This window comes from Limanda limanda, chromosome 3, assembly GCF_963576545.1.
Source record: "Limanda limanda chromosome 3, fLimLim1.1, whole genome shotgun sequence".
Taxonomy (NCBI): Eukaryota; Metazoa; Chordata; class Actinopteri; order Pleuronectiformes; family Pleuronectidae; genus Limanda; species Limanda limanda.
This window is the reverse complement of record NC_083638.1, coordinates 8,813,799-8,835,193: the sequence shown is the minus strand read 5'-3', so window position 1 is coordinate 8,835,193 and position 21,395 is coordinate 8,813,799. Positions and strand designations below refer to the sequence as shown.

The following is a 21,395-nucleotide window of genomic DNA, read 5'->3' as shown; positions in this document are numbered from 1 at the left end:
TCTTGCTGACTTGGGAGTTTGGGGTGGGGGGGGGATGGGGGTTTTAACACAGAAAGGGGGGGGTGCAATACGGGGTCACACAGGAGGAGAACCGGGTGGGGGGGAGGGATAGGGGGGAGGGGGCTCCAGGAAAGAAAGGAAGGAAGCCAGAGCGAAGCAGAGGAGCCCGGACCCACCGAGCGGAGAGGGAGGGGGGGAAGAGGAGGAGGCGGGACTTAGAGCAGGGAGCGCTTCTCATTGGTTGGCTGCGGCTGCGCTCGGCTCGGCTCTGGATGGATTGACTTAGCTCGGGTCAAATTACACCATTTGTCGAGCATTAGTTTGTTTTTCTCCCGGCCAGGAGAAGTTGATTCACTACGACGCGCACTATATTGTGTGTTGTGTGTGTTTTTTTTGTTTCTTCCTGTGGATTTACTGCAACAAATCAGGATACAACACAACACAACACGATTCCCAAATGAGGTGAGTTCCCGTGGAGGGACTTTAATGCAGCGAAAGTGTTTTTCTGGGGAAAGAAATCTCTCCTTGTGTGCCCACGTCGCTCTGCAGAACCGACGCTTGCAGAACTGAAAGAGTTCAACTCCGGATTGTTCTGTTTTTATTGTTCTTTTAAAAATTTGAATTCAAATGCAGTTTTTCTTTCCACTCATTTCCAACCTGGCAGCGTTTTCTCCTTGTATCTGTGCAGCGCCTCTTTCCAGCCGCGTAACAGCGAACAAACCAAATCCAAACACTCTGCTCAGCTCTTTATTTGCGAGGCACTTCATTTATTCTCTTTGAACCGATCGTAAATCGTTACAATGTTTCTTCTTAAGTAACATTGTTACAACACGTATCCCTATGATAAATCCTCATTCATTTAACCATACCCATATTTGGATAAACCAGCGCAGAAAAGTGTGTAAGCGCAACTGTGCGTAATTCTAATTCTAGTATTTTTCCTTTTATTCCGCCGGGTACGTGCCCACCCGTATCCCCCCCCCCAACCCCCCTCGGTTCACACGCCCTCTGTTGTTTTATTCCCGGATCGAAATCAATGATTGTGCGTAAAGCTGGAGCGAGGACAGCCCGTCGTTAATGTTTATGTCTTTTCCCCCTTTCGTTTCCAAAGTTAGCAGCGTAGTGGAAGGGGATGGTTCCTTGCTGTGTGTGTGTGTGTGTGTGAGAGAGAGAGAGAGAGAGAGAGAGAGAGAGAGAGAGAGAGAGGGAGGGATAGAGGGAGGGAGGGGGCTGTGTGGTCGTGGCCAGAGCTTTGAAGATCAGTCATCACAGCTCAGGAGCCCTGGGACGGAGGACGAGCGGGACGGAATCGAACATTTGCTCTTATGTGGCGAGCGGAGCTGAAATCTGTGCGCAACTGTGGATAAAAAAAGCAAAAGAGAGCAAAGTGCGGGTCCGGAAATAACAGGAATACACACACACACGCCGGGTGTTTTCTCTTAAATGGATTACCAAAGGAATAATAGGACGTGCGTTTGGATTGCCCGGTTCATGAGTGAAATTGGATCCTCAAGGTAGGTGTCCTGGATTGTTTGGTTCATTTATACATCGAGTGTTTTCAGGGGAAACTCACTCATTATTATTATTATTATTAATATGGATCCAGGCTGTATCACTCCTGGCTGTTATTCTATCCGGGGAGCGACTTTGTGATTACAGTCTATAAAAAGGGATCAGGTGCTTATACGTGCTAAAGTAAAATGTAAATTATTTTTTTAAACGGGTGGATCTGAAACGTGCATCATTAAAACATAAACCCACAGTGAAATCAAAGCCACGCCATGTTAGTCCTCCAACGCACCTTGCACGCAGGGAAGTGTCCTTTACAGCTTCAGTCCCATCAGCTCATCTCTATTGTATTCTGTTCCCCGAGTGGAGTTGAAAGGTTCACGAATTAAAGTGTTTGCATCTCCACCAAATCAACTTATGAATAAAAACGAGATGGGACGGAGCACGCGGCTAAATTACAGTAATAAACAACAAAAGACGCACAGGATGCGCAGCTTGACTCAAAAGGCTCCCCCCCGACTGATCCTCATCTATTTAATGCATTTCCCAATTTCATTATGGTTTCCTTCGGTTGCATAATGAAGTGGAGAAGCGCTCGGGAACCCTTTTTTTGTATTTTTTTATTTGGGGAGGAACCAGCCCTGTGGAGGCAGCTCCTCGCAGCCCCATCACTGCTGTCACTCCACCGCTGTCCCCCGCGTCTTTGTTGTCTTTTGTATGAGTCCTACATGTGGACTAAAGGGACCTGAAAAGATTTACCACGGATAAAACTTGAATGCCTTTACGCCCCGGTCGACACAATGCGAGCATTAGAGCCCGGGCTGCTGCTGCGTGGACTGCGTGCGTAAAAGATCTCCAAGGAAAACTAGAAGAAGAAAAAAACACACAAGCGAATGAAAGAAAGGAAAGCGGAGAATAGAGAAAGGTGGATAAAGATAATGGTGGACATGTTTAATAAGGAATGTGTGAATGTTCAGTTATTTTAGGATCTGTTCCATTTTAGTTTATAATTCAAAAACTGGCCAAATTAAGCAGATTATATATTTTTAAAAATGTCTATGCTTAAATTGACAGAATAACTAAACCTGAAACATATTTTTAAATGCTGGGTAAAAGCACACACTCTTATTAAATGTGTAATCGATTCATTGGTTGAAATACTGTCCTCAACCAGCTGCTTTACAGAGAGAAGGACACAAGTTCATTTATTTCAGAATAAACTCCCACTTGTGTCGATTTGCCTGAGCTCTGACACAGAGGACAATCGCTGACTTAGTAACTGAAACTACTAACTTAATAAATGGCAGGAGCGCCCACCTCCAGCCAGGTCCAACATCAGGACCAGCTTTGGGCTCATTGACAGCACAGCTGGTGCATCTCATTCCGCCTCGCCGGCCGCAGGGTCAGAGCGAAGCGACCAGAACGACCACCATTAACCTCCACTTCAGCCGGCTGTAACCCCGGAACAGCCGCCATTAAACCATGCAGTGATCAGCGTTAACCCCTCTGCAGCCGTATGGTTTCCATCAAACCGCCGCCTGGAATCATATTGTTACATTCTCAGTGGAGCTGAGTGATAAATGTTTGACCTTGTGCACATTTCGAGTCAAGATGTTTAGATTGTTAGTTTTGTTGAACCCTCCCCCCCTTTTTTACGAGCCCCAGAGCAGCTCTCCTGAACTAGGACCACTGACCGGGGGTGGGGTTCCATTGTGTTGACTTGCTCCAAAGCCCCCTTTTGTTTCCTGGTCACACCTGCAGCTCGGCGCCTTTGTTGCTCCACTATAGCAGAACTACCGCTGAGCACAGCCATTCTCCTGTTTCACCCCTCCTCTTGTCAAGGTAGAGAAGAAAGGCAGGACAGCAGATTTTTGGGGGGGCCCAGTGCTCCCCTTCTGATAAACCTCCGAAGCAACAAGTCCAACCAAGCCCCCTCAGAGGTGATCCTTCAGGATGGCAGTTATTACTGAAGTGGGGAAAGGGGGTAATAATCATTTCTGGGCCTGTGCGCCGGGCCGCTCTAATCATCTGGCTGGCTCACTGTCCTGTGTGGCTGGATCTTGATTACTTTCTCCGAGGCACAGTTGAGAGTTCAGACAACCCAGACATATCCAGTTTTTTGACGGACAGGTCGCGCACGCCCACCACTGGATTTTTTGACGTGCATACATTCGCCGAGTGTGAGGAGGGAAGCGTGTGAAACCGAACCCCGGTGCTATCTGGTTCCCTGCGCTGTGAGGTTTACAGCTCAGCACGGTGCTAGATGACAAGTCAAGCAGCCTCAAGCAGCAGCAGCCATTGTTCTGCTGGGATTACATCCACCCATCACACTCACACACAACTTACCAAACGTCACGCACCTCTGTTGTTTGCCTTCCTTTTTTATTAGCCCCAACTCCTGCGAGAAGACAAGCGTTCGGTGTGGAAGTGGAGGAGAGGGTACGGCTGACACAGCTAAGAGGGAAATGTGTTAATCCGTCATCTTAAACTCGGAACACTAAATCTTCTGCTAGCGTTGAGCTGCGGACCCCCGAACCAGGAGAGACAGTATTTCAGCCGACCCCCTCCCCGTGTTGAACTCCATGGGACCGAGCCAACAACATCAGCAGGGAAAGAGCGCGGTTGTAGGACATTGAAAAGCCTGTAATAACAGAGGTAGAGTGAGGCAAGGCTGAATGGCACCGAGTTGCGTGACAAGCCCAGCGTTTCTAGGCTTGTTGAGTCCTACATGTACACGCACACACACACACACTTACACACACACACACACACTGGAGGGCAGGAACAAGAGAGTGCAAAGGAATAGTCAATAGAAAAACACGCTGGGCTCACGAGAGATTGAGAAGTAATTTTAGATCGCTGACCTCTGAATGTCTTCTGTTCCTGTTTCACATTAACGTTTCTGAGGAAAGCCTGCGCCTCCGCAGCGTGGCTGTTACCATGCAAGGAATCATGGGAGATCAGAGCTGAGCCTCTGCCTGTGGTTGGACTGATTCTCTCCAGAATTGTTTAGTGGAGGAGACGAGCAGGAATGAAGTGGTGTGAATGCGCGAGCTTATGAAGAGGCGATACAGAGCAGGACTCTAAACTCCCGACAAGCGAGGAAATGATTTACTTTCGCGAACACGACCAAGTTCAGGTTTTGGAAGCGCCGCCTGCAGCCTGTATGATAGCTCTATAGAATTGAAATGCGAGCTGGGTTTATTTACCTTTCATAGATCCCCCTTTTTTTGCCTGTTGTTGTGCGTGAGGTATCTATTCCTGTCCCCGGCTTCTCCTCGAAAGTCAGCAATTTATTGCTTGGGTTTTAACACAGCCCATTTCTTGGTGTGAGAGCTTCTGAACCAGGTAATAAAAAGAAATAGCTTCTCTTTGCTTGCAGCGTAGTGCCATCACTTCTGGTTCAGATTAAGCTGCTGACAGTTGGTTTTCGATATAGATCTGCTAGACTGTGTGCATAGATTTGTCGATTGTTTGTGCCCAGACATTCATTTGTATCTAGATTCGAGTGCAGTGACTCTGTGCGTCATTGATGTTTGCAGTTGCTGAAAGAGAAATCTTTTTTATTCCGTCAAAACACCAAACCCGTAATTTAACTATTAAGCCGACTAATTAAGATGAAGTGCCTCCTCGTCCTGGCCATGAATTAACTCAGCCATAATGACACTGCTCTTTCACAGGCCTCAGTCTCCCACAGAAAAAAGGAGCAGCCATGATTACACACAGTTGATGACTAAAACACGCCGGGATTACTCTGATCCCATCGCGCCACCACTTCCATTTTTTGGTGACACATCATCGTACAGTAACTGTTCGGGCCAAAAGTGGGTTGTTACTGCCCGTCTGGTCAAAGAGGGTTGCTCACTTTTAATCAGCCTGTCGATATAAACACTCCGCGGCCGAGTCATGTGATGGATTATCCGTCTATATTTAGCTAAAATACCGTTTCTGTTGGCCAAGAACCTGGATCTTTACTTCACAGGTGTGGTGGTTCTTCAGAAATCTTTATACCCTTAGAAGAACAAGGGCTAAAAATTGCCACTCGGGGCCACAGTGACGTGAAGTCCCAACACGGCCTTCGCTGGGCGCTGATGATCCTGTGCGGATCAATCAAAGCACTAATGGCTTGGCAGGCCGGGCTCTCAGACAGCACTGGAGCAGGTGTGCTCTGGGGCTAATTGAAAAACGAGTCGATACCATGTGTGTGTTTGTGCGCGCACACGTGCTTCAGTCTTTGCATTACACCGTTTGAAAGAGCGTTTATGTATGTGCAGCCATGTATGTGTGTGTGTGTGTGTGTGTGTGTGTGTGTGTTTGTATCCCACTGTGCTCCCAGCTAATCCATCCCTCAGCCGGTGTGACGTCTCCCAGTAAATTGTTTATATCCGTTCAGGCTTTGCCAGCATGAATAATTTGTTTGTCTCATAAATATTTCACCGTACACCGATCATTAATATGCACATACACAGTCTGTCTTTAATGCACTTCTCAACACACTAACATTCACACTAAACCCCTGCCACTCCCACGATGAATTATTACCCAACGTAGCCGCTGCTGTATCATGTCTACAATCAGAACTATTAACCACAAAAATGACAATGTCAAAACAACAGTGCGTGGCTGCAATAAAGCACAGTGGCCCCGAGGAGAGGCTGGAGCAATAACAGCCAACAGAGCGCTAATAGAAGTCAGCTGAGGTCAGAGCGGGGCGGTGCACCAGTGATGGTGATGAGGCTGAAATGTGCTGATTAGTGTTGAGCCAGGCCCAAGACAAACCAACAGAAGCACAGATGTACAGACGCAGCAGGGCGGCCACGGACGCTCACAGAGAGGACGTCCGCTGCATCCAACACTCACAGAGGAGCCCTGCCGGTCGGTTGGCTGACCTTCCCCGGGACAGCAGATGCAGGGAGAGGTGGAGAGTGGGGGGGGGGGACAGTTCAGTCATCAATAAGCCAGAGAGCGCTTTGCATTTCACTAACTTGACGTGTGGGCGACAAGAAAAGAAAAATCTGCTGCAGAACTTGTACTTTCATTGTTCTGAGTTTGTTATTTTTTTTTTAACAATATGTTTATTAGGTTTTTTCAGATAAATAAGTTCAAACAGACAAATACTAGGAGTAAGTAAGAAATTATGCCAAAATGAAAGGAAAAGAGTCAATTGAAATAAAAGAAAGGCATAAAAACAAAACAAAAAAATAGGGCTGGGCAAGTTAACTCGTTTTAATCGAGTTAACTCAAGTGATGAGTTAACTCGATTGTTTATCCGCCAATTATTTTCTTTTTTCCTGTTCTGCAGCAGTCAGCAACAGACTTTCACAAAATAAAAGCCTGACTTTCACAATAAAACAATAAATAATCAAACCTGAGTTAATGCGAGATAAAATAATTAATCGAGTTAACTCATCACTTGAGTTAACTCGATTAAATGAGTTAACTTGCCCAGCCCTACAAAAAAAACAAACAGACAAAACTAACAAACAAGGGCGTACAACTCAAGACAATGAAACGTATTGATGCATCACTAGTGTACAAAATAGTTTGACGATGCTTTTTTTGTATTTGGCTCATAAGACCACAGCCTCCAGTTAGGGGAACAATATGAAATGTTCTACACGCTAACCAACAAGAATGCATTTTTGTGTGTGTGCTCACAGGTAACAACTCCACCAGTGTGAAACAGGAAGTGTCGTCTGTGAGCAGCCATGGGCCAGAGAGCTGTGCTTCTGCTCAGCGAGCTGCTGCTGCTGCTGACAGCCTCACGCACTCTCCTCGCCGTCAGCTTCCCCGAGGACAGCACCCCCCTCGATGTCGTCGACGCACACTGTGAGTGCACGCACGCAAATTACCTCAGCAGGCACGGAGGAGGAGAGACTAGGATAACGGCAATGTCGTTTGAAAAAGTCAACAAGTGGAGCAAATGTGCTCCTTTTGCTCCACAATATTTTCACTGAATAAAGAAAAGCACCAACCTCCTACTTGTAGTCATATCCATAGACATATATAAAGACTAGATGTCTCGCTCACCCATGACATTGTGTTGGTAGTGGTAAATAACCATAACTTGCTCAATTTTCAACCGATTTTGAAACGGTGTGGTTTGTTATAAACGTCAGAGATGTAGATATGACACTTGCATACTCATGAATAATTATGTTATTTTTTTTTTAATTAAAAAATGTATGCAGTGTCATAACTACATCTCTGACGTTTATAACAAACCAAACCGTTTCAAAATCGGTTGAAAATTGAGCAAGTTATGGTTATTTACCACTACCAACACAATGTTAAGGGTGAGCAAGCAACCTCTGGCAAGATGGCCGCCATGTGGTGACGTCCGGCTCCGTTGGCCGGAAACGCAGACGAGACATCTAGTCTTTTTATATATATCTATGGTCATATCAGCAGTTCAGACACTAGCATCCCCATATCCATAGTATTAAAATAAATCTGCTGTATGGCCAGTTTAACCATTATCTGGATTTCATTTTCATCTCTGTGATTTATTGGCAGAACGGAGAGATGTGCTGACATAGGCAGCTGTTATCTAAAGCACAGTGACACACATAGATATAATAATACAGAAAATACAGGAGATATTGGTACTGTACTATGACTAAGAGTGATTGGAAGGAGGATTTGTATAAAAGCTCAAATGTGGCAAGGAGCGAGTGTGGCTGTCCCACGCAGCAGTGTCGGCTTTTACCATGAGTTTCCAATTAACTGTGTGTGTGTGTGTGTGTGTGTGTGTGTGTGTGTGTGTGTGTGTGTGTGTGTGTGTGTGTGTGTGTGTGTGTGTGTGTGTGTGTGTGTGATATCTCCACAGTTTCACGGAGGTACCCAGTGTTCAGAGGCCGGCCCTCTGGCAACGAGTCGCAGCATCGCCTTGACTTCCAGCTGATGACCAAGATACAGGACACGCTGTTCATCGCTGGCAGGTAAACTCAACACACACACACACACACGCATCAATTATCTCCATCTTCCTATCTCTCTCTCTCTCTCGCTCTTTCACACATCCCCCACACCAATATACTCCGTCATTCCTTGGCAGGTAAACAGTTGCGTAAAGGGGGGGTAAAAAGCTCTTAGTGTTATTGGATCTGTGGCTTCTAGGCAGCATTGATCCAGGAAAGAGGTCTATCATCCCGGCCTGACGCTCCGTCACGGGCCTCTTGGCATCTTTACATGTCTTTTGGGTATTTATGGCCGCTGGGATTAATCTGACCGCCAGCTCTAATATTGTAGCAGGAAATCACCTCGACATCCACAGTATAAAACTCACAGCTCCGGAGCCGCCGCAATCACCGGCACATGCATCACTGCTGTCAGGTGGATCCTCCCACTGCCGGTTTGGGGCAGTCGCTGTGCTCACTGAGAGGGAATCAAAACGCTTTTCTGTAGTTGTTGATGAAACCAGCTGACATAAGCGGAGCAATAAGTGACGTGTCATCGGAAATTGTCTAGCGGTGCAGACTTTCAGGTTTTTATGTAACGGCCATAAAAAACTCTCTGAAACACATAATACAGATATGGAGATATATATTTTTCAGTTTTTCTAACCCAGGTTCTGAGAAAGAGAAGTTTAGGGTTTTTCTCTGTAAGAAAAGGCTGAAACCAATGATATAAGGTCTTTAAATGACAGATACAGTTCAGAAAATAATCTCACAACGTTGATTAAATACCTAAAGTAGACAAACTTGGCAAATGAGTGTCTGAATTCGCCGGCTTTTTCCCTTAAAATTTTTAAAGAACAGCTAATCCATAGAGGAAGTGTTTTTCAGAACAGAAAAAGATTATCAGTAAACCCTGATTACAGTTTATAGGAACATATTCCTGGTTGTGCTGTGTCGCTAAGCCGTATTGTGTTGTTGTTGTGTGTCCACAGAGATCAGGTGTACCTAGTCAGTCTGAGAGAATCCTACAGGAATGAGATCATTCCTTACCGGGTAAGATTCTCGCCACGAGCTGCTCTCTCGATCCACAAACAGTAAAAGGGCTCCATAGAAAATACAGAGCCATTCATCACTGAATGGACAGGTTGTAAAATGAGAAACTGGAAAAAGAAAGACTGTGTGTGTGCGTGCGTATATGTGTATGTGTGTGTGTGTGAGCGTGTGCAAGACCTTGTGTGTATTTCTGTGTGTGCAGAGCAAGTGTCTAATGCTCCATATTGGTTTCTACAGAAGCTAACGTGGCGATCGGGCCAAGCTGACAGAGACATGTGTGCCGTCAAGGGAAAACACAGAGTACGTACAAAAAGAAAAGTCATTCAGCTAATAGCTTTCGTTTCGTGTCCCACCGCACGGACAAAGAACTGTGAACAGAGACGCTGGCTGCTTCTCACCAACGCTGTTGCGTGTTGCGTCTCTGTTTTTTCAGGACGAGTGCCACAACTTCATAAAAGTGCTGGTGCCCAGAAACGACGACCTGGTGTTCATCTGCGGCACCAACGGCTTCAACCCCATGTGCAGATACTACAGGGTCAGTATCCGGTGCCTGAAGCATTTTCATAAGTCAACGTTTGGACACTGATGTGCATAAACGAATGCAAACAAAATCCGGACTAGTTTTGTGTGACTATCCTTGAGTAACGCAATCTTTATTCCCTCTTTAACGCATACGACTTGACTCCATTTGATTGATTCATTTCCATGTGTGCTCATTTCCACGGCGTTTCTTGACAAACCTCCGTTAACGTGTGGGCGGCCGTTGTTTTCTCCTCAGCTGGATAACCTCGAGTTAGATGGAGAGGAGATCTATGGACTGGCACGCTGCCCGTTCGACTCCAGGCAAACCAACGTCGCTCTTTTCGCGGGTAGGGGTCAAACACACACTCGCCCACACACACACACACACACACAATCATACAAAGTCTTTCTGAAGGAAAAACTAGTGTGTTCCTACTTACGCTCTCATTATCACCTCTGTGTCTTTGCCGGAGTTAAACTGGGCCTGCAGCGATAACAACTCAGCCAATTAAGCCTTATAAAAGAGGAAGAGCAACAAAGCGTTGAAGAGCAGTGAATCGCAGTTTTTGTTGACTCTGCTGCTTGTTCGTTTTTCAGAAGGGAAGCTGTACTCTGCCACCGTGGCCGACTTCCAGGCCAGTGACGCTGTCATCTATCGCAGTATGGGTGATGGATCGGCGTTGAGGACCATCAAATACGACTCCAAATGGCTGAAAGGTAAGCAACCGCCTCTCCATCGCTCTCAATCTTCAGGTCTTGCTTTCCTCGGGAGGTACACGTGTCGACCTGCCACCTAGCCTAATACGCACAGCGGCTTTGCATGGCGTGTGTGCGTGTGTACTTGGCTGTCGGAGCAGTATTTTGGAGTGATACACAGCGCTCCCGCCTTGCCAAGCTCCACGGGGATACGGCCTGTTCTCTCCCAGGCAATCTAGGTCACCCCTAGTCATATACAGCCTCGCACAAATCCCTGAAATATTCAACATGCACAGTGGTGGTGACGGTGCAGAAATCCACTTCAACTCTCTGCCTCTCTGCCTCTCTGTCTCTCCCTCAGAACCTCATTTCCTGCACGCGGCCGAGTACGGGAATTATGTGTACTTTTTCTACCGGGAGATCGCGGTGGAGCACAGCAATCTGGGCAAGGTGAGAGACCGTGCACCCGTCGTTCCTAATCTATGACATGTTCCACACAGACGCAGCGTGCAGGCCTTTTATCTGAACCCAAAAAAAGGCTTACACCTCCCTCGGTGCATGCAGCTCTGCCACAAATGGGCCCAGTAGTAGAGGGGCCCATTCAGGCGACGACAATATGTCACATTAGAATACGGGAGAATTTTCAACAGCCTGCATTTGCTGGGAATACTCAGCTAATGTAATAGCATTACACAGTGGGTTAGATTTGTGCCCGAGACACTGCGGACTGCCTGCTGAGGGCATTAGGATGTTCTATGTTCGAGGCCAAAACTCCAGATTTGAACGTGGCTCATCCCTCAGCTGGTCTGGCAGAGCCGCAGGAAGCCAGCATCCTCCATCAGCCACCGGCTAATAAATATTTCAACCCTACTAATGCTGGGGCGACACCTGGCCTCTGATGGAGGTTTGCGTTGGTAAATTATTAAATCTGTCCCCGGCCAACTGCTGCACACATTTCATTTAGACTCACGGCCTTGGTCATACACGTGTGCCCGAGGAACATACAGTCACATGGTGCAGCGCTAAGCATCTCGAGGCCATTTGTGTGTGTTCATCTTTTTTAAAGCGAGCACTCCAGTCAGGGGGAAGCGTCGCCGCACACAAAGTTAAATATGAGAGTGTGTGTTTTGCTAAGTCGTCTGTGCCGAGTTGCGACAGGATGGACAGATGCATTATTCAGCATGTTGAAGTGTTTTTAGCGATGTTCACTCAGCTGCTTTCCTCTTCCGCCCGGCCCTGTCTGCTCTTAAACCCCTGCTCCTCTCAGGTTGTGTACTCTCGCGTGGCCCGGATCTGTAAGAATGACGTGGGCGGGTCACAGCGAGTGCTAGAGAAGCACTGGACGTCCTTTGTGAAAGCGCGGCTGAACTGCTCCGTGCCGGGCGAGTCCTTCTTCTATTTCGACGTGCTCCAGTCCGTCACTGACATCGTGGACATCAACGGGGTTCCCTCGGTGGTGGGTGTGTTCACCACGCAGATGAACAGGTGAGCCGTGGCCGCTGGTATTTGCTGAATGAACAAGGACAGAATTCAGAATTTTTTTTACTTAAAGGTGACATATTATGCCCATTTTACCACAGTTGATATGGTTCATTGGGGTCTTAATGAAATGTCTGAAACATATTTAGGTCAAAACACCACAAGGATCATTTAAAACAGCACCCTTTTTACCCTGTCTATAACAGCCCTCCTCAGATTGACTCCTCAGGACGCACTCTAGCGTATCGTTTCTGACATAGAGGATCCACAACAAGTCGCAGGAGTCGTTTTTTTCCAGAGTTTTTGGGATGGTAGACACGCCAGATACCCAAATGAACGTGTAGAAGCACTACAAAAGTGGAATTTTCATAATATGTCCCTTTTAAAATCGAAATTTCTTTGTCTCCACAGTATCCCGGGGTCAGCAGTGTGTGCCTTCTCCATGGCCGACATCGAAAAAGTGTTCTGGGGTCGGTTCAAAGAGCAGAAGACTCCTGACTCGGTGTGGACTGCGTATCCGGAGGAGAAGCTTCCCAAGCCGCGGTAAGGACGCAACACTTCTGTTCCTCTGAAAGAAAGATTCAAACCCGTCTACAGCTGCACTGAGCCAAGTCTCGGAAAGAGGCTTTAATCTGAAACTTCAGATTTTAAACACGGCTCTCTCTGACTTTCCTTGAGGTGTTGCCACTCGACTCTGCAGCTGTTTCCCACCTGTCATGTTTCTCCCCTTTTAACCCCTCGTTGTCCGGGTCAAACCCAACGGAATCAAATCTTTCAGCACGGGGGGACCGGGTTATTAGCTCTGACCCGTCACACACATTCACCATCTGCTGATGATTTAATTATTAATTTGGCATAATTAGACCCGTTGCATATTTAACCTGTTTACAGCCAGCACATATATATTTGTGGCCCTGCCCTGTGTCCCAAACACAAAGTCCACGTAGCACCTCATTACCCCCGTGAATCATTGATGGAGGATAACCACGGATATCTATATTTCATGTTTCCAGCTGAGGTCCTTTTTGTGATCCTAATAAGCACCTGCTCCAACCCCCCCCATCCATCCTCTTGTTACACTTATTCAATGCACGTTGTTATGACTCTCTGGTGTGTGATAGAATGAGCTGATCTTTGACCTTTTGCCCTGCGTGTGTTTGTGCAACCTTCATCCCAGACCCGGGAGCTGTGCAGGTCACGGTCCAGCTGCGTCCTTTAAGAGCTCCATCGAGTTCCCGGACGACACCCTGCAGTTCATCAAGTCCCACCCCCTCATGGACACAGCTGTGCCGTCCATCGGGGACGAGCCGTGGTTCACCAAGACACGTGTCAGGTAAAGAGACCAGATGAGCGTCCTGTTGTTAATGGGTCAGTCTGAGGGAAATAAACATGCATCTTTTTAATCATGAACACAAACACTGCAAAGTCCCTTTCTCATCTAACATAATTAGCTGAATTTACCCCAACGGTTCAGGGTTTATTAACTAGGAAAAAAAATCGAAGCTAGAATGACTCTCAGTGGCCCCAACAATCCCCTTATGAAACCACATTTAATTTCACTAAGTCTGAATTTGGATCTGCACCAAAAACGCACACACTCTTTTCCACAAGATCCCAAATGATTCTCTGAGAAATCAACGAAAATGTTAAAAATTGCTCTTGCTATCATTTAAATATAAAAATACTGTATCTGCTCCCTGATCCATATCTGCACCAACATTTGATGGATTGCTTAACGGGGTCATGCTCCATCTGTCCACACAATTTCCTGGAGCAGTTTTTGCTTAATCCTGCTAACTAACAAACAAAGAGACGAGTTTATAAGTTCATATGTTTCATAACATAAATTGTAGAAAAGTTATAATCTGAGCAGTAACAGGGTTCCCGCGGGGTCTTAAAAAGTCTTAAAAGGTCTTCAATTTAATAATCGAAATTTTAGGCCTTAAAAAGTCTTAAAAAGGTCTTAAATTTGATTCGGCAAGAGCTGAGAAGTTAAAGGTTTTGTAGTGTTCGATGGGATGTTTAATTTCCTTCTCTGGACATGTTTTATGGAACATCCTTTTGTTTCAATTTATTTCAGCATGTTTAATGCATGTTTAAAGCATGTTTTAAACTTGTTTGACTTGTGTATTGTTATTGTTCTTATGTTGAATGAGTATAAATTTACTTTGTAAGTAATTCTGTGACTTATTTCTTTATTTATCTTGTTAAAACCTGTAGGAACCCTGAGTAAGCAAGACTGAGAATCTGATCAATCAAACTCTGTTATGTAATGTAAACTCTCAGTAATAAAACTCAGTCAGTGTTTTGCACTGAGGTTCAACACGCAGCTGCACATGATAGCTGATTAATTAACCAACAGGAGAATGATTTACAGGGACAATAATAAGCCCGTCTCACAATGTCCACTGTAGGTGAACAGAGAGCATGTTGATATCAAGCGCAATCGATGAAGTGAAACAAAGTTTGACCTTGAATTAAACGATCTCTCCTGTTCTGAATTGGAATTCGGTGAATAACACTCCCCCCCCCCCCCTCCCCCCGCTGTGTGTGAAGGTACAGGCTGACGTCGCTGGCTGTGGACAACGAAGCCGGGCCGCACAAGAACTACACGGTGGTGTTCATCGGGGCGGAGTCGGGGGTCGTCCTCAAGGTTTTGGCCAAGACCACCTCCTTGTCCCTGAATGACAGCCTGCTCCTGGAGGAGATTGACGTTTTCAACCGGGCAAAGTAGGAACACGTGAACTTTCACCCGCTCTCTGTTCTCGTTTTCTCTTCCTGGTCTCTCCTCTTTCTGAGAAGTCAGCTGCTCTCATATCGAAAGGTCATGCACACGCACAATCCACTTTTTTTTGTTGTGCCGGGATGTGAATTTGCACAGTTCCGTTTCTCAGAGGTTAGAATCTGCTTGGATTGTGAGAGAGAGAAGCTTTTCGTGGCCCCTCCACTGAGCGAGCGATTGAATCCGCCCGAGACTGAAACTGTAGCCCGACTTATCTGGTCAACCTCTGATCGTGTTTCTCGTTTTCCTTTCCAGGTGCCTGTCTAACCATGAAGACGACAAGCGTGTCCTCTCGCTGCATGTGGACAAAGACACACACAGCCTGTACGTGGCCTTTTCCAGCTGCGTCATCCGCATCCCCCTGAGTCGCTGTGAGAGACACACGTCCTGCCAAAAGTAAGTGACGCTCTGACGCTAGTGGTTAGAATGGGAGTTGGTCATTGGGTTGTGTCATAAAGAGGATGAAAACAGACCTTGTGGTTAATGTTCAATCGGAAACAAATGATTACACTGCACCTTCCAGAATGATTAAACCTTGTGGTCTCATGGTGTGTGTGTGTGTGTGTGTATCCAGGTCCTGCATTGCATCGAGGGATCCTTATTGTGGCTGGAAATCTCCCGGAGCTTGTGAGAGGATTCTGCCCGGTGTTCTGTAAGTTCACGTCCCAGCTGCAATATGAAGTGCAAATATCACAGATGAGAAAATGAGATAATGCGTTTCTCTTTTTGTGAGAGGGAGGGGGAGGATAAATCTCTCTGCTTACGCTTCTCGCTCTTCTTCTTCTTCTCTCTTCACAGGACCGGATATGAGCAGGACGTTGACCTTGGGAACACTGCTCACCTGGGAGACTGTCACGGTACGAGTCTCATCTCCATGCCGTCTTATCCACACACACATGCTTACAAACACACACACAGATATACACACACACATTTACACCAGTGAAACACAAACTCATTTCCACATACACCACCACTCACACCAGTAACCACTCCAGTAACTTGTCCCCGGCATAAGTCTATGTGCAGTATTAACACACACATCTACATGCAGTACATGGCCACCTGTAACTAATGCTGCCTGCTGGGGCGGAAACATGGACATGTACAATCCAGGGTCATGCTCAGCTGGTGCTAACGGCAGACGTGTTCGGATCGCTCGCGGCCAGAAAATAGGCCTTTACCGGTTTTCCTTTGAAAACATCCGCCTCTTCCGTTTGTAGCAGCTGAACATGACCCAGGCTGAACCTCAGTATCGATCAGAACCAGAGGGCTTCCAGAGACTCCAGAGAGAGAAGGACACTGTCAGCGAGTGCTTTATATCGTTATTGTTAAACCCAGTAAACTGCACTCTCGGTGTCTCTTTGGGATTTTTACGTTATTTTTATTTTTAGATTTAACGTCTGAATTCCCTTATGCTGATTTCTTGTCCTTTTAATTCTTTTAGCGTTTTTGGGCTCTACTTCAGCGCCAGATTACAAATCATTTGGCGACCCTACCTCTGGTTAGTTTGATCTTTTACTCAAATGGTTTCTTTCCTTGAGTTCAGCATCTCCAACCCTGTGTCTCTCCACCGCTGCCTCCATTCATCTTTTCTCACCAAACACCTCTTGGAATGCCTAACACCACCTGCTTCATTTTCATCGCCACGAGTGACATCTCCACCAGGCAACGTCGGCGCTCTCTCTCTCAGCACAGATTCACTTCCTCTTCTTCACTCATCACTTCCTCCTCCCACTTGCATGCCCAACCACCCCCCCTCCGCATCCTCACTGTTGTGTACCAACACCTCCTCTCGGTATCCCCTTCTTTTCCCCATTCAAAACTGTAAATAAAACACAAAAATGTACTTTCATTGGTCTGTGAATGTCAAAACAGCATTTTGTTAAACCATGATAACGATTATTCATTATTTGTTTGGACGCTAACCTTAAAAAAAATGACATTCTGCTCATGGCCTACTAACCGGGATGATAACAGTATGCATTACCCACGTCCACACGGTTTGTTTAACAATTTGTTTGTCACCACAGACATGGAGTTTTCATCTACGCCAGTCACTGTCCAGCCCAGTGTGCCCATACACCCCCCACTACTCATACCCACTCAGAGCCCCAGCTCTGGGCCTGGTCCAGAGCTCTACGGCTCAGGCTTTGTGCTGCAGGATGACCCAGCAACCTCCCATTCTTTAGACTCTATCCCAGGGGGCCGAGAGGGTAAGGCCCACAGGGAGGCAGCCAGCTCGCTGCACTGAGCCTGATCTGATAGCTGCCGCACTTCTCTCTGAGGCACAAGAATGTGAATCCACACATGTACCAATGCAGAGAATCACATGAACAGTGGCAGCTAGTTAGGGTTTTTAATTTATCATGAACATTTTTCATTAAGTGTTAATGTTCATACATCATTTATGTTTCCATATTTTTTAATGTTAATATTGTTTTCTCTCATTTAAGTTGTAATTTTTTCTATGTTCAGTCTTACATCATTTTAAATTATTGTCACTGTTTTCATGTTGTTTCTTTACAGTCCTTTGTTTGGATTTACATTCTGTCTCTGCCGGTGCATATATTTGTCATCTAACTTTAGATGTAGTAACTGTCTACTGGCACATGACTGACTGGGCCTGCTCTGCCACATCACTGTTGTGGCTGCACAGTAGATGACTAACTCTTTCAATGTCTGTGGTCACTAACAAACTCTCCGTAGAGCAGCAGCTGTCTCAACACCTGGAAGACAAACTCTCGTCTCTTTGCTCTACCAATCTTCATTCTGGTTGATCGCTTGATTTGGATCTTTACCTCTTTAAGAGTGCACTTCTAACCCTGTTGCACCAGAACGCATGACAAAATGCCCCTAGGGAACGTTTAGGACATTAATTCTTCCCCTCTAAACTAACATAGCATTGCCTCTTATAGCTGGTGAAATGGATGTGGGTACCTAACAACTTCTGCCAATTTTAACCACATTTCTCTTTGATAGCAATGTGTCCGTATATTTATGGAATTTGGTTGTGGCTACCCTGTAGATATAAAAAAGCAGAAACAGTTGCATGGTTGGGGTCGCACTCAAACATGCACATTTCTGCTCTTGAATGGGGAAGGACGCTTCACTGAGCACTTTACTCTCGTCACCAGGGGGTTAACCAATGCTTCAATGTTTTGTAGGTGTGTGGGATAACCAAGCAGCTGAGACCAACCAGATGGTCCACATGAACATCCTCATCACCTGCGTGTTTGCGGCTTTTCTCATGGGCGCTCTCCTAGCTGGTCTGATAGTCTTCTGCTACCGAGACTCATTCCTCCGTAAGCCGAGACACGTCCACAAGGACACAGAGTCGGCCCCCTCCTGCTCGGACTCCACTGGAAGCTTCATCAAGCTCAACGGCCTCTTTGACAGTCCAGTAAAGGTACAGCCATAAAAACAGCTCCAGTGATTTATGAAAGTCTGAATGGAACAAGAAGTGAATCAGTGCCTAATCTTTTTCTTTTGATTTTATTGCAACGCTTTTAGGAATACCAAACCAGCATCGAGTCCCCCAAGCTCTACAGCAATCTGCTGAGCAATGGCAAAGACCTGAATTCGCCCAACGGTGACACCAAGACCATGATCCTGCGGGAGAGTTGTCAGCCCCCGGAGCTTGCTGCCCTGCCGACGCCAGAGTCCACCCCAGTGCTTCACCAGAAAGGACTCCAGCCCATCAACAACCAGTGGGAGAGGGCGCAGGGGAAGGCCAGTGGGCCGTGCAAGGAGTCCAACTCATCAGCAGCAGCAGCAGCAAAGAGTCCTCAGTTCCTTCTCTCCTCTCCTGCTCCTCCCAACGCCAACCCCAACCCCCACCACCCTCACCTTGCCCTAGGACACTCCCACATCCCGAGTGCAGTTGTTTTACCCAATGCCACACATGACCACCACCCGAACTTTGAAAGTGGAGATGATACACTCCCACATTCCTCTGAAAAGAAACCGAAGAACCCAGATTCCAGGGGAAGTAGGAAGGAGCAGAAGAGGTCGGTGGATGCCAGAAATACCCTTAATGACCTTTTAAAACACCTGAATGACTCTGTGGCCAACCCCAAGGCCATTCTCCAAGAGGGATCAGGGCCGCGCCCGAGACAGCATCTCACACTGGAGCCCATGGAGGAGCTGACTGAGTTACCCCCCAGGGTGCCCAGCCGCGAGGCCTCCCTGTACTCTCCCTCCTCCTCCCTGCCAAGGCACAGCCCCACTAAGAGGGTTGATGTCCCCATGCCCAGCACCCCCACCACACCAACAGGTAGCCTGAGCATGGGGGGCACTCTGGAGCGGCAGAGAGGGGGGTACCAGCTCCACCGGAGTGCGTCTCACAGGCAGTCCTTATCCACCTCACCAAACGGGGTAACCATGGGAGTGTCTTTGTCTCGCCAACACAGTATGAACAGAGGTGGTTATATGCCCCCGACACCCCCCTCCAGACTTGACTCTCATATGGGAATGATGGGGGCCGGACTGCACTCCCCCCACCCGTCCTCTATGTCCCGACAGAGCAGCTACAGTGGGCATGGCTCGCTCCCCCGCACAGGGCTGAAACGGACCCCATCGCTAAAGCCAGACGTGCCCCCCAAACCCAACGGGTTTTCACCACAGAGTCCACAGATGCGAGTTGTCAATAAGTACAGTTATTAAAATAGCATGAACACTTCTCAGTGAGCTGTTGGCCTTGACCGTAGAGCTTTGAGCCCTAAGGGCTTGGGGGGGGGGGGGGGGCTACCGATGGGGTAGGGCCGAGTGTGTGTTCGTGTATCGACTTGAGGTGTGTTTCCCCTTTAAATGATATGCACAGTCACTCACACTAAAAAGGGAAAATCACATGTGGCCAAAGATACTCCTTGGGGCTTTTCGGCTCCCTACGCCTCCATCTCCCTCAGTTGTCACGGTAGCCACAAAGATATGAAGAGTGGACAGTGGTGAACCTGCTGCTCCCCATTGTATCTGCGCTTGGGTGTCGACCGGTCCCAGTTAGGTACAAGGTTTAGGACGCTAGCAGGGCCTGTGTGTGTGGTACCAGGTCCAAACAGTGGAGTACTTGAAGAATGGGTGTCATTTGTCACTGCCATTGAGCACTGTCTTCCCACTAATGTGAACTGAACAGAGAGGAGAGGTAGACCATGCCTTTGTTAGTAGGAAACCTGGGGCAGAGGAGAGGAAAATCAATTATCATGGGGTTCGTGTTGCTTGAGATACACATGACCACAAACGGCTGAATCAGGCAGCGAACAACGAACAAAGAGAGAGTGAAGATGTATGCATTAGTGTGTGTGTTGACTGGAAAGCAGGCTTATATAAAGCCAGCACACACATTAGGCCTTCACACTTGGTAAATCGAGAGTGTTGCTACATGCCAGAGGATGCACCTTAAGACCTGTAAAAGACCCAAGTCACTGTCTTTCATTTCAACAGCTTTCTTTGGTCATATTTGAACCCAAATGAAGCAAGCCTAAACCATATGTGTTTGTGTCCCTCCAGGGGGTTTGGGGTTAAGTTGGAACATTGACACAAACTCACTGGGACATTTTAGTACATGTGCTGCTATTTTAGACATAGGTGGTTTGTCTTTGATGCATTTATTTTCTCGACCAGACTGGGGTAGCCCCTGGTTGTATGGGTGTGCACATCTGCTACTGTGTGTGTGTGTGTGTGTGTGAGCTTGTGTGTTGTATTGCAGACAGAGGCCAAGTGATACAGTTGTTGGCAACCAAACGCACTGTTAAAGCTGATACGTGAGAAAAATGCTTCTCTCCTGGACTGAAAGCTCCACTGCCCCGTTTAGGAGTTATACTGCTGGTTCAAGAGACGTCTTTATGTAGCTTAAGTGTTAATAAAAAAAATACATTTCACATCTCGCTCTGTAAAAGAATTTCGTACAAAATGATTTGCCTTTCTCGTGTTTTGCCGTTTTATTTAAAGGATGAAACGAAAGCAGCACCAATGGTTTAGCTCATGTGTATGAATCCAACATTTCAGTGCACTTCTGCTGTATTGAACATTTGCGTCCTCCAGTAAGGGAGCACTATAATTTCCCTCCTGCATAAATCCTATTACGGATATATTAAACTGACTCTAGAACAATACATGGATGTGACACCTCTGTCATCTGTCGTGCCGTGTTCCCTGTGCAGCTTCCCTGCGAGTGGCCAGTGTACAATCAACACAACATTTTACCAATGTGTCCAAATGAGTCATGCTGGGAATGACAAAGATCCTGTAAATACTTAAATACTATAAATAAGGATTATAAATATTTTTAGGCAAGTGAACCTGATTCTGTGCATTGTGTGCCTTATTCACAAAACGAACTACTACAGTATATAATATTGGCAATGTCAATTGGTCCTCTGTATGTTATTGTCATATACTATATAAAGGGTTTTTTATACAATTGAAATTCAGCCGGACGTGTGTTGGGAAGTCGCGAC

The 21,395-nt window shown here is 46.7% G+C and overlaps 1 protein-coding gene across 1 annotated transcript; it reads left to right on the top strand.

Moving 5' to 3' along the window:
* The first annotated feature begins 1,333 nt into the window (after positions 1-1,333).
* sema6dl (sema domain, transmembrane domain (TM), and cytoplasmic domain, (semaphorin) 6D, like) lies at positions 1,334-19,667 on the top strand. The gene is made up of 20 exons (XM_061068486.1): positions 1,334-1,514; positions 7,170-7,338; positions 8,339-8,450; positions 9,401-9,461; positions 9,699-9,761; positions 9,895-9,996; positions 10,240-10,330; positions 10,581-10,700; positions 11,041-11,129; positions 11,947-12,164; positions 12,570-12,701; positions 13,336-13,491; positions 14,715-14,888; positions 15,196-15,336; positions 15,515-15,592; positions 15,739-15,797; positions 16,388-16,444; positions 16,974-17,156; positions 18,108-18,349; positions 18,454-19,667. Exons 2-20 carry the CDS (start codon positions 7,218-7,220, stop codon positions 19,603-19,605), a joined length of 3,351 nt encoding a protein of 1,116 aa, XP_060924469.1. The 5' UTR covers positions 1,334-1,514; positions 7,170-7,217; the 3' UTR covers positions 19,606-19,667.
* Positions 19,668-21,395: the final 1,728 nt, after the last annotated feature.

Coding starts and splice junctions, on each gene's coding strand:
- sema6dl (XM_061068486.1), top strand. CDS start 7,218: ATGGGCCAGAGAGCTGTGCTTCTGCTCAGCGAGCTGCTGCTGCTGCTG. Junction 12,702..13,335: donor GAGAAGCTTCCCAAGCCGCG/GTAAGGACGCAA, acceptor CCTTCATCCCAG/ACCCGGGAGCTGTGCAGGTC. Junction 18,350..18,453: donor TCTTTGACAGTCCAGTAAAG/GTACAGCCATAA, acceptor CAACGCTTTTAG/GAATACCAAACCAGCATCGA.